Source organism: Macrosteles quadrilineatus, unplaced genomic scaffold, assembly GCF_028750875.1.
Source record: "Macrosteles quadrilineatus isolate MER2022 unplaced genomic scaffold, UCM_ALF_1.0 Scaffold_2__2_contigs__length_208266976, whole genome shotgun sequence".
NCBI lineage: Eukaryota > Metazoa > Arthropoda > Insecta > Hemiptera > Cicadellidae > Macrosteles > Macrosteles quadrilineatus.
In genome coordinates this window covers 82,916,510-82,932,435 of record NW_026542595.1, presented here as the reverse complement: position 1 = coordinate 82,932,435, position 15,926 = coordinate 82,916,510, and the positions used below count along the sequence as shown (strand labels likewise).

The 15,926-nt window shown below is 35.9% G+C and overlaps 1 protein-coding gene across 5 annotated transcripts in view; it reads right to left on the bottom strand.

Annotated features, from left to right (window-relative positions):
* Nucleotides 1–110: 110 nt before the first annotated feature.
* The window catches only part of LOC128985585 (uncharacterized), a 153,805-nt gene continuing 137,989 nt past the window's right edge, over nt 111–15,926 (bottom strand). For 2 of the 5 annotated variants that reach the window (XM_054405203.1, XM_054405202.1), the window contains exons 3-6: nt 15,256–15,423; nt 5,165–5,296; nt 3,129–3,245; nt 111–2,250 (exon numbers count right to left, since the gene is read on the bottom strand). In XM_054405203.1, coding sequence (XP_054261178.1) covers nt 2,047–2,250; nt 3,129–3,245; nt 5,165–5,296; nt 15,256–15,423 — 621 coding nt within the window. In that variant the 3' untranslated portion in view covers nt 111–2,046. The remainder of the gene's footprint in view (nt 2,251–3,128; nt 3,246–5,164; nt 5,297–15,255; nt 15,424–15,926) is intronic. The other 3 variants (XM_054405204.1, XM_054405205.1, XM_054405206.1) reach the window with 3 other exon arrangements.

The window sequence follows — 15,926 nt, the reverse complement described above, 5'->3', positions numbered from 1 at the left end:
TGGACCCATCATTCTTTGGACCCAGTGCAATACATCCATTTTTCTATCTCTAGTTTACAGTGAATCTCTTAGTTGTGGTTGAGGAACTATAGTCAATTAGTTAAACATAATTGATACATAAAAATAAACATTTATTTGTTGTGGCTAAAGATACAAAAAGTGCCCTATCAAGTTTCCTCTAATACACAGCAGAACTACCCTTTGGCAAAGAATATTTTAAAATCTATTGTACCCCAACAATTTTTAGACAACAACCTTAAGATAAACTCAATCTTAAAGTTGAGTCAACTTTAATTGTTAAAATCAAAAGACATCCAATTAGTTATTCTAAACAAAACTATACAACATTTACGTTTTCATTGGTTAACTTAAGGAAACTTTTTACGGATACAAGCTAAAAAAGGTACATAGCAACTATATAGTAATCGACCTTTTCATTTAAATGTACCAATGACCGTTAAAAAAACTGTGTCAGAAGTTGTTGCTATTTGGAATGTAATATTTAACTTCAAACTCAAATTTTGAAAGATAGGGTTGATGCAGAATTTTTGTTTCCCCAAGATAAAGAATCTGTTAAGGTGGTCAATGTGTAATGTTGTTGCTGGTATGTTTGGTTGAGGAAATATGTTTTGAGCTATTTACTGTCATTCACTTTTTAAAATGTTTACTAACGCCAATAATGTTATAAAATTCCAAGACTAGGGTTAGCACTGTTTCATTACAAAAAGACATACAATCATTCCACTATTATAAGATACAAACCTTCACGTCCACGTCCACAACAAAGCAATGGCCAAACTCACTACATGTTTTGCCTATTAAGGCATTGTCAAGTGGTCTTTCAAGAATGTTTCATCCATTAGTAGACTCATCAAGAACATCTATGTACGTATTAATAGGCAAGCAAGTTTCTTTAAAACCTTTTTTCTCAGCTTGTGTGCATCGCAGGGAAAATCTACGCATACTGTTAGAAAGATCTTTTCCTGTAGATGTGCAGTATCCCTTATAAATTAAATAGGCTAAAAATAAGCAAAAAAATTAATTTGAAAAAAATTTACATTGGCCTTATGGGATGCCGCTGGTGACGAAATAACAAAGAAAAATAAACAGAAAATCAAAACAAATGAAAGAAATTCCAATCGCATGTTTTATTTACAGCGTGGGGGGAAAAAAGAGAAGTCTTTACATATTTTTGGTCGAGTTTTCAACCACTGGACGACCTCTAGTTCAAATAAATACACATATAGAACGACACAACGCATGAAAAAAACATTTAAGTTGCCTTCTATTAACCGGTAGCGGTTTTCGTGTGTCATCCTATATGTGTAATTATTTGAATGTTCTTGACAAGTCTGCTAATTGAGGAAACATTCTTGAAAGATCACTTGACAGAACTTTAATAGACGAAACATGTAGTGAGTTTGACCATTGCTTTGTTGAACTGTGGACGTAAAGGTACGTACCTCATAATGGTCTAATTTAACAGTTCAGGGGCTAAATGATGAATTTTTAATACAACAATTCTAATTGTGTTGAAAACATAAAATAGTTTGTCGGAGTTTTAAGGCAATGTAGGAGATTGGAAGATTGAATATGAAAACCAATTGTATATTACCGCTGATGATACAAGGTATTGTCGAAACTGTTTGCGTTCCCTGAGACTAACTTCTATGAATATCTGTGGTTGTAACTTTGTCTTATTACAAGGGATTGGAAATAGGTGATTGTTGTCCTAAAAGTTAGGCTTCAGCAGAGATGCTAGAAGGTGGTATTTTGACTAGATGGTTTTTCCTAAATTGGACACAAGTAAATTAAGGATATGTATATGCTTTATGTTTCTAAAATATAGGTTGGGATTGAATTGATGTTTCCAAAATATGACATCAGCAAATGTAGGGTTGTTTTTTTCTGAATGAAGGTTTATTGAATCTAGACTGATGTTTACTGAAGACATAATTAAATGAGTAATTAAGGGTTTGTACGAGTTTTAAGATTACAAGAAAATTAAATAGAGACTTTTATGTCTTTTCCCAAGTAGAATAGCAATCAATTTTGGAAATTGTATGAGTGTTTCACGCCTTTTTGCCTCTGGAAGGTGAGGTTAGGATTAGATGGTTGCGTCCCCCAGACGGACATCTGTGAATGTGGTTGGTCGTGGAAGTTCTGTATCCAGCCCGTGGCTGTCCAAGTCAGACATTTGTCGACCATTGACAGTGCCAGCCTCGTCAGGAGATTCTTCGTCAGCAAGAGCTAAAAATACAACAAAATTCCATCATTTAAAAATCACTTAACAGTCAGAACGATCCAATTGTGATCCACATAAATTTTAATCTGGTTTCATTAGGATTAAACAAAAAAATCAAAGTGATATGTGGTGAAGAGATTATTCATTTGAAAAAATGTACTTTCATCGTGTGGCTATTTTAAATGACAGCTGGTTTTAACATAGGATATATTTTCCCAAGCTAACTCAGAGTAAGGGTGTAAAGGAGAATCAGTAAGAGGCGGATCAGTTGATTCCTTGCTTCTAATTATTTTCCATTTGCCCTGTGTTTCATGTATTTTTGCAATTTAAATTATATATTTTAATAAGACAGAGATTATCTACTTTGTGCAAAAATTATTGTTTACCAAAAGTGCTTTCTGGCACTTGTGTCATATTTCTCCCTCGGCTTTGCTTTCCACTTCAAATTTTGTAGTCATATGTTCAGCTTCATCTCACATATGAGCCTTGTTTGCACAGTGCAACTTTCTGTATGAGTAATGATTTATTGTGTTTTATCATTTCTACTCCTAATCCACCTACTCAATTTAAAATTGTAAAATAAAAAAGCTCACCATTCGTAAAGTGTGTTACGCTGGGTATTTATCTGAAATGAGCAGCCCAATCTTTGAAAATCAACCAGGAAACATGTTACTAACACAGGCCACAACAATCACCATGCAAATACCACAATATTTCCATGCAAATTAATAATTAAGTCATTGCATACACTAAGACTTCAATATCATGATTGAAAACATTTGTATAGTAACTCTTTCTTTGGAGCTTTAACTATTGAAATAATACTTCAAGTTCTAAGAAGGCAAACCACTTGACTTTCAATAGGTTATTGCACAACACCAACCAACAAAGTACCTCGAAACCTTGCTTGTCGGTCTGTTCTCATGTTGTATAATACTAACAATAGAGCTATGAGGACCAACAATATGGTCACCATCAAAACTACTCGGAACACATTCGTCTGGAAATTAACAAATATTGCAGACAAATAAATTATGGTAAGACCTAAAAACAGTTGGAGGTGTAAGGGTGGATTTCTTTGATTAAAAGCTATAAATACATAGTTTCTGTTGATGATAATGTCACACAGAGAATTAATAATTGATGCACTATTACTTTGCAGTCAATTTAAAAGTTAAATGCAGCCAATTTATTCTAATCTGTACTAGTTCAAATTTCCGAATGGTTTCATAACTTTTCCACCTTCATAGGCAGGGAAATTCCTTCTATGTACATACTTATCATAAAAATATACATTTTAAAGTAATTAACTGTTTCCTAGCATCCCAGGGGGATGGCCCACAAGGGGCAAGACAAAAATTCTTAAATGTAAGCATAGGTAGTGATGGACATCAAATTAAAGGCCTTAATTTGTAGAATACAAAGCCGCAAACCGGACCTCAAAAGGTTATTCCTAAACAAAAAACATTGCATCGCAACAAAGTGGCAGTAACCCATCCTGTGATAAAAACCATCAATGATATTTTGCAGCATCTCAGGCTATTACGAGCTTCTTCTGTGATCCGTTGAATGAGCTCCTGGGTGTTGGCAGGCTTGGTTGGATAAACTCTGTTTCAAATATCCCCATGGAAAGAAATCCAAGGGGTTTAAATCGGGTGACCTAGGAGGCCACTCTATTGCCCCTCTACACCCTATCCAACGATTTCGAAACACTGTCCAGAAGTTCTTTTACCTGCAGAGCGAAATGAGGTGGTGTCCCATCCGGAACCATACAGTATTAAATCGCCGACCTAGCAAACCAAGTAATGTTGGTATGTTTGCAACAATAACTCATATGAATCCCCATTCAAATTTCCATTTATTATGAAAGGACCTACAATCTTTGTGCCAACTATACCAGCTCAGTGTTGACTTCTTGGGGCTTCTGAGTGTGGCTTTCACTCATCCAATGAGGATCCAGTATCGACAGTTGTGACGACTTACATGACCATGAAGTGTAAATGATGCTTCATCTGAAAACACTATGTTATCCAAAAAATGTTGTGTTTCCACACACCTACTCATAACGGTTTTGCAGAATTCAACTCTTCTATCAAAATCGTCCTCTAACATTACTGGACTGACTTACATCGTATTCAGTTGCTGCAGCACTTGTTGATTTTCTGAGGTCTTCAATAAAAGATTGCAGTACATCTAGTATGTGATTTTTTGTCATTGCTGTCTTGGGTCTTCCACTTCTGCCAAGGTCTTTAACACTGTTGTTTTCTTCAATACGTCAAACTGTTCTGCATTTGATGGATTTTGATAAAGGTGGTCTGTCCGGAAATTGGTCAGATGAACAACTTCTTTCAATGATCTCAATCGCCATACCCCCTCCCTAATCATTAGCAATGTTATTCTTTCAATAGTTTCAATCTCATCGAGAGACATTCTGAGAAGGATATTGAAAGGATACTAAAAATTTAAGTTAAAACTTCAAAAATAATCGGCTCAAAATCTTCCAAAGGATACTACACAGCATACACATGTACAATTAACTATTAGAAGATATCGTATTGTTGTAAAATTTGTAAACTTATGGTTTAATATTTTCCTCTTAGTCCTGATCATATGGCCTCACGTTTTTAAATGCAACCAGAAGTTTAATTACTTTATTTACACATAAAATAATATCAATTGCTGCCATTTTGTTTAGGACTAACCTTTTGAGGTCCGGTTTGCAGCTTTGTATGCTAAAAATTAGGGCCTTTAATTTTAAGTACATCACTGCATATGCTTACATGAATTTCTCCTTACCCCTTGTGGGTCGTCCCCCTAGGATGCTACAGTCACCTGTATATAGTACTGCAGAGAGAGCTGTATATGGTACTGCAAACGTAAACTAGCTAAAAAGTTGTCTCTACATTTAGGTACACTTACAAAATGATCAGTTTCATAAACTTCTTCCCAGTCCCTTTTCACAACCAGTTCGACGTTTTCTGCATAAAATGAATTGTTAGAAATATGTTTGCATATGCACGTGTAGACTCCTTGTTCATTGGATGATACGCCCTGAAATCAAATCATAATTATACAAGCTAAACACATTTTGAAATTTATTTCCTTTCAGTCAAAAAACTCAATGAAAAGGAGGGATGTAAATTTTTCCAGCACAGTGGGTGACTTAATCCCTTCCTATTGTCGATACGGGCTTTAGTTGGCAGTACAGGCCATATGAGCGGTCGCGGGGCTTCTACCCGTCCTGACGATATGTGATCAAATTCGGACTGTGGCTGTTACCGCGACACGACTATGCAGCAGACTCTGCATGACTCATTGTCTGAAGGTGCAGGAGCTTCTACTTAGCCCATCTTTCCAGCAAATGTCCTACTTTGTCTTACTTTTTAGTTTTATTTAGTTTCTACCTACTTTGTCTTAATTTTGGTGGGTTTTAAATAAAAACTGACATTCACATTTTGTGAAAATAAAAATAAACAAACAATGCAATAAGTTGTAACATTATAAAAGTCTATATAAAAATAATATTTTCGAATAGCGTAATTTATTACAAATATTTTACAAAACCTACGTATTAGTACTTAATGCTAGCATGTGGGAAGATGGGATCCTCCTATGGGGAAACACAAATATAAATGTAAGTTATTGTTTGTGATCATTTATTTGCACGGGGTACGTGGCCTACTATTTCATAGTTCAAAGCACTTTTCCCTTGGAGTTGGTGAGAGGTCTGCAGTCTTGCGATTCTCAAGGTTACACAATATAACCAAATGCTGTGGCGATTCCCGGAAACGGAAAAGGAATAAATACCTCTTCTGTCTCATTTCATAATTCAGTGACTGTTGGTTCTGGGTTGGATTTGGGTGCTTCTCTATACAGTTGTGCATATATTAGTGTATAGTGTGAGTTAGTGGGCTTTTATTGTTAAAAATGAATTCGCGTAAGAAGGGAAGACCCATAAGAAGCGGAGACAGAAATACAGTGTTGAACGTTTTTCAGTACTTTAAACCGTTTTACCCACATGCAAGTATTAGTTTTATTGTTGAAAAAACATCTGAGGCTATATACAGCGACAAGCAAACGCTTAATATACATAATTAGAAATGAAGAACTAAAAGGAAATGTGCATACCCCAAAAAAGAGTCGTAAAAAGGTGGTTTATAAGAACAATAGAGCATTGAAATGTGGTGGTTTCATAATAAGTGCCATTAGAAGAATCGTGCACTCGTTCTTTGCAAAACACTTACCCCCAACATTAAACATGTTTTATCTAAGGTGAATGAAGATCCAAACTTACCTGACTTTAAACAAACTACTTTATGGGAACTTCTCAATGATTCAGGATTCTGCTTCGAACGGCGGGAAAAGAAGTCATTACTTTCGGAAAGAGAGGATATAACTGTATGGAGGCACTCTTATTTCAGACAGATTCGAGAGTACAGACGACATAAAAAAATATGATTTACCTCAATAAAACCTGGGTAAATGTCGGAACAAAGCAAACAAAGTGTGGGTAGACAAGACTATAACTACTCCAAAAGACGCTTACATGGCAGGATTAACGACTGGATTGAAAGATCTAACTTAACGAGGGCTTCGGTTCGTCATCACACATGCCGGAGGTGAAAATGGTTTTGTGAAGGAGGCAAAAATTGTATTTCTAGCAAAGGAGGGAAAGGAAGATTACCTTGATGAGATGGATGGTAAGATTTGGAAAATGGTTCGAAGACCAGCTTCTACCAAACCTTCAATCCAACTCAGTAATTGTAATGGATAATGCTCCATACCATTCTGTGAAAGTAGAAAAGGTAACTAACACAAAATCAAGAAAGGAACATGTAAAAAGATTTCTCAAGGAGAAAAATATTAACTTCCCTGACGACAGCTTGAAAAGAGAACTATTGAATGAGGTAGGCAAAGTTAAGCACTTGTACTTGGCCCACGTCGTCGATGAACTTGCCAAAAAAAAGGATTTTTAACTTTACATCTACCTCCTTACCATTGTGAACTCAACCCTATAGAGTTTGTTTGGAGCCAAGTGAAAAGGTACGTGCATAACATGCATAACACTTAGTTTAAACAAGACATAATGGTAAAATTGATTGACAACGCATTCGACACAGTTTCAAACGATCAGTGGAAAAACTATTGTAATCACGTTGAACTTATTGAAGACAACATGTGGAAGGCCGATAACCTGCATGACGACATTGAGCCCCTCATTATCCAGCTGGGCGTCTCATCCGATGAATAAGAATCCTCCTTGAATGAAATTGACGCCTGTTCAACAACCAGTGAAATGTCTGTGAGTAAATCAATTATAATAAAGGTAGGCCTAAACAGCTTAATCATTCTGCAAGATTATTTAATACAAACTTTACAGTTAAAAAATCAAAGAACTTCGGCTTTATTTACTAAATCTTTGTATATTTATATATAGACTGTATAATAAAACAATCCGGGAAAAATATTTGGATGTTACGGTAACTTATCATTCACCTACTGACAATAGCACAATGATTTTCTTATTTTCATTGTCTATATACAGTCTTTTCTCTTAGGTGCCATAGAGATTATGGCGAGTTTGAAATAAACTCTAAACCTATTGAAAACGAGGGTAGCTTTAGAGATCTTCTGAGAGCGAGAATTGAAGCGGGGTATCAAGATTTGAAAAATCACTTTGAGTCGTTTGACCGAAATGCTAAATATATAAGTTGGAATTTCCTAAATCAAGACGCTTATAACCGGATTATAACTGAAAAAATAGTAAGTAAAATTAAAGAAGCAAAGTTTTTCAGTTTTTTTCAAACCTCTGATCATGCAACAGTTGAACAGTTTTCGTTGTGCCTACGTTGATACGTGATATGTTGCCTACGTGATATGTAATGCGTCAAATGATTTGTGAGCAGTTTCTCAAGTTCATGCTACTACAAGTAGCAAAGTTTGCAAAAACCTTAAAAGGACTTGAAGATAGTTAATATAGACAAAAGTAACCTACGTGACCAGGTTGGGAACTATCTTGGTCTGCCATAAGTGGTAAGTTTAGTGGGGCTCAAGCTTATATTCAAGAAGACATCCCACAGCAATATATGTGCATTGCGCTTCTCATAGCCTTAACCTGGCGTTTTCAAACACAATGTTGCATCAATCAAAAATTGCTTCGGAATAGCAAATCTGAGGTAAATATGGAGACCAACAGGAAAGAGCTTCTGCAGTTTGCCCAACTAGGTGGGTAGGCTACAAAAACATGATGCTGTTTTTGTTACGAAGGAACTGCTACAACATGTTGGAAGTAACGTTTAAAGAAGAGATTAAAAACTGGAATGTTAGGGACTCTTCTTCCAGAGCTGTAATACTACTTAACTCCTTACGTCAAGGTGAATTTATAGTTTCTCTCTTGGCATCAGAGAATCTCCTTGGTCACACTGTAAAACTAAGCAAGAAGCTGTAAGAAAGTGCAAAATGAGTCAAAAACCAAAGTTAAGTGGCGTGGAATTTAGAAAAAAGACGTGAGGAAAAAGAAGAGAAAAAGAAGAAAACTTTAAAAGAAAATTCCAAAATCACCTTATTTTTTACGTGTGCAGATGAAAATGCTGAAGCGGCATCGGTTTCTTCAGCAACATCGGCAAGTGAAGATATCTGTGTGAAATTGATCCCGTGCTCGAAGGCCTTGCCCAGGCCTCAGTTGAATCAAGAGTGGAAGTAGACACAGTGTTATAGAATTTTATATTTAGCAGCAGCTGACTCAATTTATGTTATTTGTTTTCTCAAACATTACTATGTTTTGTTCTGCTTAGTATAACCTTGGTTTAAGGTATAATTCTTTTCTCTCTATATCACACAGTAAGCACTGTGGTTCATTTAAGCAATGACCCAGAGTTATGAGACGTTAACCCTTAAATGTGTGTGCGGGGGTATGATATATGGTAATTCTGTCATAATTTCACAAGTATGGTGGCAACCCTGGTGAGCATAACAGAAAATGAATATAGATATTATGTCTAAAATTTAAGAGCTATATCAAAAACTTTTTTTACATACCCATTTTTATTTTGGGATCCACTAAACCCCTGCGTGCTCCTCAGCGTAAAAAAACGAGTGTGTGTGCTTAAGGGTTAATGAAGATCTAAGAGACTATATCTGCCTCAATGGAGTCTATCAAAATAGTAATCTACACTTTCAAAAATCCGAAAGGCTGTATTCAAACAACTCTCGTTTCCAGTCAAAGTCATTGTGTTAAAAAAGGCAAAAAATTGGTGAAACAAAAAATTATTCTCCTTCCACCGGGTGTGTTTTTTGTGTTCCCTGTAAGCTTTTTGGGGACTCAGATGGGAAGGGAACATTTTTAACTACTGGATTCAACGACTGGAAAAATGCAAGTCGATGACGAGCATGAGAACAGTGGCTACTATAGAAATAGTATGTCAAAACATAAACTCATATGCGATGCAAAAGGTAATGTAAATGTTCACCTTATTGAAGAACTTGAACCCAAAATTCATTATTGGCGGGAAGTTCTGAAACGAGTTGTAGCGGGTCAAGTACTCTTGACAGTTCAAGGACTCGCATTATGTGGAACGAATGAACATTATGGCAGAACATATTTAACGAAATATGGTAACAAAGGTTCGGGAAGTACCTCTTATCTGTATAAAACGGCTTACGAGGAATTTATTTCTCTTATGGCTGAAAAAAATAAGATCCTTTATTATGAAAGAGGTTAGCGAAACGAAGTACTTTAGTATTGTGTTAGATTCAACCCCGGACATTTTACATGTTGATCAGCTAACATTCGTTGTTAGATATTTTAACAAAGATGGTGTGCCGATAGGAAGGCTTATTTGTTTTGTCCCAAAAGATGTGTACATAAAGCAGAAAAAAAATTGTTTCCACATTAATCATTTAACAAGTTTGATTTGGAAATTTCAAAACGCAGGGGTCAGGCGTACGAACACTACGAATATGTCTGGTGTTTATTTTGGCGTTCATGCTCGAATTAAGCAGTTAAACCCTCTGGCGGAATATCTACCGTGTGCGGTGCATTCTCTCAACTTAGTAGGGTCTTGTGCTGCAGAATCGTGCACAGAAGCAGTTTCATATTTTTTTCATTTTTTTTGGAAATGTACAATTTCTTCAGTGCCGAGACACATAGGTGGGCCATTCTAAAGGAGCATTGCCCTTTACAGTTGCAAAGTCTATCAAAGACACGATGGTCTGCTCGCAATGACGCATGTCGAGTTATGAGTGAAAATTGAGAGGGCATTATTTGCAGTTTGCATAAAAATACTATAGGGTAAAATATTTTAAAGGTTTAACAAAGTAAGTAAAAAGCTGCAGTATGAAACGACAGAACTTGGGAATATAATAATGTACTATGACTCTCTTTGCGGGGTTTTTCAAAAGGTCAGAAATCATTTAAACAAACTTGAAAATACAGCGAAGGGAAAATGTGGGAAAGAGTACAGGGCGATACTCAATGTAAAAAAGAGGCCAAAACATGCTGGGGAATATGTCGAACCCAGCAGTGCAATTTCTTTAACAGGATCTGACAACTTTCGTGTGAATATAGTCAATGTAATTTTAGATTCATTGCATTCAGAGATTGAGTGACAAGGTGAAAAATATACTGAGCTCCATAAAAGGTTTGGATTTTTAGAGGCATTACAACGAGTGACACCCTAAAAAATTATAAAAAATCGGGAGAATTATTGAGTGTGTACTCCGAAGATCTTGAGCCTGCCGTGGTAGACGAGTACATTTGAAACCATTTTTGGCGCAAAACTACGACCAAAGCAAAACAAGTATCCCCCTGATTGAGATAATCAAAATTTTACGTCACTTTGATGCTTTGGATATCCACCCAAACATTGATATTATGCCTTTGGAATGGTTTTATGTGCTCCAGCTACTAACTGCACAGGATAAAGATCTTTCTCCACTCTCAGTTATATAAAGAATTACCTACGATCAACAACTAGTAATGATCTGTAATGACCTCAGGTAATGGTAAGTTTATAGGCTAACGTGATAAGCCTAGGAAGCAAAAGTCGAGTTTGGTTCATAAAATACAGTTAATACTGATTGTTTTCTAAATATTTTTGACAATTAAACGTACTAATTAATTAGTTTGTTCCAAAATGAGCACTCCTGAAAACAACACTGCCGCTACTATATATGCCAATTTTTTTTTTTATTTAACCCTTTTGCGGTCGTATTTATCGTTCTATTTTCCTCCCCTATAGATCGGGAAGGCCACACTTAGTGGACCTCTCATTTTGTCTAATGACGCGACATTGTCAGCGCTGAAGGTAGCCCCGCAGTTTGGGCCAGCCACGCGTAGAGGCCCTCTACGCGTTTCCTGTTCAGCTCGGGCCGGCCACGCGTAGTGGCCCCCTGTTTCTCTTCATAATATTTAGGATTGTAATTTTGTTATCGATTCTCTCCGCTTGGGAGGTGCTGCGCTCTCTCAACAATCATTGGAACTATCTGGAGACAACAACAAGCCGTTGGTTTTTTAGGTTATAACAATATTGTCACGTGTTTCCTTAGTGAGTAATCAGCTTGTGCTGTGCAACAGTCGTTTTAATGCTTTTAATTTTTAATAAATTGATATTTATGATTTATAAATGGCCTCAAATAGAGACTTATCATCCGATACTATAGGGGATTTATTACAAGTCGATGAAGATGACGATCTTTTCATGGAGATCGAAGGTGTAGAGGAAGATCAGCAAGTAGGGGTTGAGGGTGGTGACGAAAATATTGAATGTTCTTTTAGTGATATTGACAGTCAACATGACAGTGATGTGGATTTTGAATTAAGTGATAATGATATAGAAGGAAATGTGAACATTGATAGTGAACTAGAACACAATATTAGCGATGTTAACGAGGGTGAACACGATCAACATGTAGCTGAAGTTGAAGAAGCTGCTGCAGCTGACATATGGCGAGAGTGGCAGGATGATGATGTAATTAAGTTTCCGTGAATTTCAAAATAAAGCTTTGAGTGGATTCAAACAACCACCGAATTTTGATTGAAACTCAGAAATTGAGTATTTCAAATTATTTTTCACTGATGAATTGTTAGAAGAAATTGTTAATGAAAGTAACAGATATGCTCAAGATAAAATAAATAAAATGAGATCCTTACCAAAAAAATCCATGTGGTGGACATGGAAGGATATTACTGTAGTAGAGTTCAAGGCATTTCTGGGGGTCATAATTAATATGGGCATGCACCCAAAGCCTGATATCGACGACTATTTTTCGACCGTTTGGTTGGAAAACCAGCCTTTTTTTAAAGACATATTTTGCAAAGAGAGATTTTTACAAATTTTTTGGAATTTACACCTTTCTACACCTCCAACCAATATTAGGTGCAATCTCTCGCTCTGCTAAAGTGAAACATGTTGTTAATTATCTTGACATGAAGTTTAGAGAATATTACTGTCCAGGCAGCAAAGTTAGCATAGATGAGAGTACTGTAGGGTTTAAAGGGAAAGTATTATTTAAATGTTATAATAAGGATAAGCCTCAAAAGTGGCACATTAAGGTCTATTTCTGTCTGACTCGAGTAATGGTTATGTGTGTGCAAAATAGAACCATATCTGGGACAAACAACAAACAACCTACTTGTTAGGCCAGATTTACTGACAACAACTCGAGTTGTGTTGACAGAGTTGGACAATCTATAGGAAGTGCTGAAGGGTTGCACGTATTTACCGACTGGCTTTACTCTAGCCCAGAATTAGCCGAGGCTCTGTACAAAAAAAAGTTCACTTTACTGGAACGGTAGATAGGAAACGAAAAGGGCTACCTCTAGCAGTTAAGAAAAAGAAAAAATTTAAAAAAGGCGATGTCAACGCATTTAGAAAAGGTGACCATCTATCTGTAATACAATGGAAAGATAAAAGGGAAGTATTAATGATAACTTCTTTGTATGACAACTCGGTGGAAGAAGTAAAGAGATACGTTAAGGGTGGAAATCAAGAAGTTGTTCAGAAACCTACAGCTGTTTGCAGATATAACGAAAACATGGGTGGCGTAGACATAGCAGACCATTACATAGCTACTTATTCATTTGCCAGAAAATCAATAAAATGGTGGCGTAAAATTTTTTTTTGTTAATTGAAGTTGCTGTTGTCAATGGATTCATAATTTACAACTACAACCGAGACCCTGGCAGACCAGCTGTGCGTCAAAAGATGTACCGTAAACAACTTGTGAATCAGCTAGTGGGTGATGTAAGAAACACAAGCAGGAAACGTGGACGCCCATCATATATCACTGAAGGAGACCGCCTAGATGGAAAAATACACTTCATTTATGAGCTGGAGGGAACTTCGAAGAAGGACTGTGCCGTTTCTACAAATAGAGCAGCTGGACAACGTAAATGAACCAGATTTTACTGCAAGTCCTGTGAGAATAAACCTGGCTTACACCCAGGAGACTGTTTTCACCGATATCACACACGGAAGAAATACAAACTCGTTTAAATCAACTCAAGTAGTGTGATGTCTAATTATTTTATCTATAAATTTTATCCTTCAATTACTAATTTTTTATCCTTCATGTGTAAATTTTAGGCAATAATGAGTTAATAATAGGCAATCAATTTTAGTTTTGTAAAGTTTTTTGCAGTTCTTTTAACAGTTTTTTATCCAATATACTTCTTAATAGTATTTTGTTTAAGTACCAAGATTTTAAATTAATATTATATTTATTTATTTATTTTCCAATAATCACATAACATCATATTCAGACAGGTGATTCGTCATTGTTACAATAATTTATAGTCTCTATACTAAAACTATTACTAAAATAAATTTCATATGCTGAGCCTTAACATCTACACAGCTTCCATATATTCCTCCAATGAGAAGAAGGCCTTCTCCAAAAGAAAGTTTTTTAACTTCTTTTTGAATTTAGGGAGTGAATCAGTGATGTCCTTAATTGAAGAAGGTAATTTGTTGTATATTTTTGGACCCATGTACTGAGGAGATAAATGGAATACTTTAAGTCTGTGTTGAACTAGTTTTATATTGTTTTTAAATCTAGTGTTATGTGGATGTTCATGTTGATCTTCCATGAATGTGTCAAAATCACTTTTAACCATTAAAGCCAGTTTAAAGATATAAGAACTATACAAAGTAAGAATTTTAAACTGAATGAAAAACTCTTTACTGTGAGTAATTCGAGACACTTTGGCTAAGACTCTAACTGCTCTTTTCTGGAGGATAAAAATTTGTTCGACTATTTATATATTATCTATGTTCTTTCTAATTTACACTTAACTCATAATAAAGCTGGTAATTTGCATAATACTGTATGATAATCATATAACTTGTCAAATATATTTAGATTTGTAGTTTTTTTAAATATTTCATTGCAAATGAACCATTTTCATTGTTTTTAATCAGTTTCAACCATAAAAGATACTTTGCTTTTTTATTTTATCTAAGAGTATTAATAATTTAATTGTTATAAACGTTTTAATATTTGAGTAATTAAATTGTTATTAAATACGAGTGTACATAATTGAATCCTAATGATGACCGAGTTTACAGTCATATGTTTGGTTAAACATCATTGATTTGGAGTTGAAATGCTCGCCACACGGTATTTAAATCCAAGCGTAAGACGTAAACAAGAAAAGTAATAATGGCGGCCAAACCATAGAAGGAGGCGGGGCCACTACGAGTGGCCCTGCCGAGCTATTGGCGCGTCACTTCATACATATATTACAACTTGTCACACTACGGATCTTGTGGCCACACGTAGTGGCCCTCCGACCGCAAAGGGTAATCTCAAAATTTAAAAAGTATGAACAAATGATTGCAGTACAGCCAAAAAAAGTTCATTGTCAAAGATAGTCTACCTAACCGCATCTAGCTAAAAAATCTAACTATACCCAGCAAGTTCGGCCGCTTAGAAAGCGACCTCCTCTAGCATTGGTTTAGCATTAGCGCGCAGGTCGTTTTCTAAGCGGCCGAACTATACTTAGTTCTTACCCTGATATATAGTGTTCCAGTGAGAACTTCATACTTATACTTGTCTCGGTTGAACTTGTTGGTTGGTCCAATCATCAAGTTTTGGGTCTGGAGCTGCCAGAACTGGAAGCGATGTGACTCGTCATTGCTGGGACAGTTCAGTACAGCCATGTCTCCTAGACCCACTTCCTACACAAGCAAACATATCAGATTTCATTCGCCTATTGGTCTTTTCTTTATTAACTGTCTTGTGAGTCAACAGTATAAGTGTAAATATATTATTAAAAGTGTCTTTTTGTTTTTTCATGTAATTTAATAACACTTACGATGCTGATCAAGAAGTTATTCAATGTATACACACGTTCATAGCTTATTGTAGACAATTAAAAGCAAAAAAAGACAAATCTGTGTCCACCTCCTTTATACTAATGTGAAAAGAAGAAAAAAATGTGTTGTGTGCAATCTTTATTAAACTCACTAATGCCGCAACCAGATACCATTAATACCATTAATACCATGCCACCGTTGGCCGAACAGGTCGATTGCCCACGCACGACAATGCTAGTGCTCATAAGTCAGATTTGACAAACTACTTTAGTGCCAGTGGGTTATCTACAGCAAAAAGGCTACACACATGATACTTAACCCCTTTTGTTTGGAAATATACAAATCCATCAAAATTGTGTACTCTT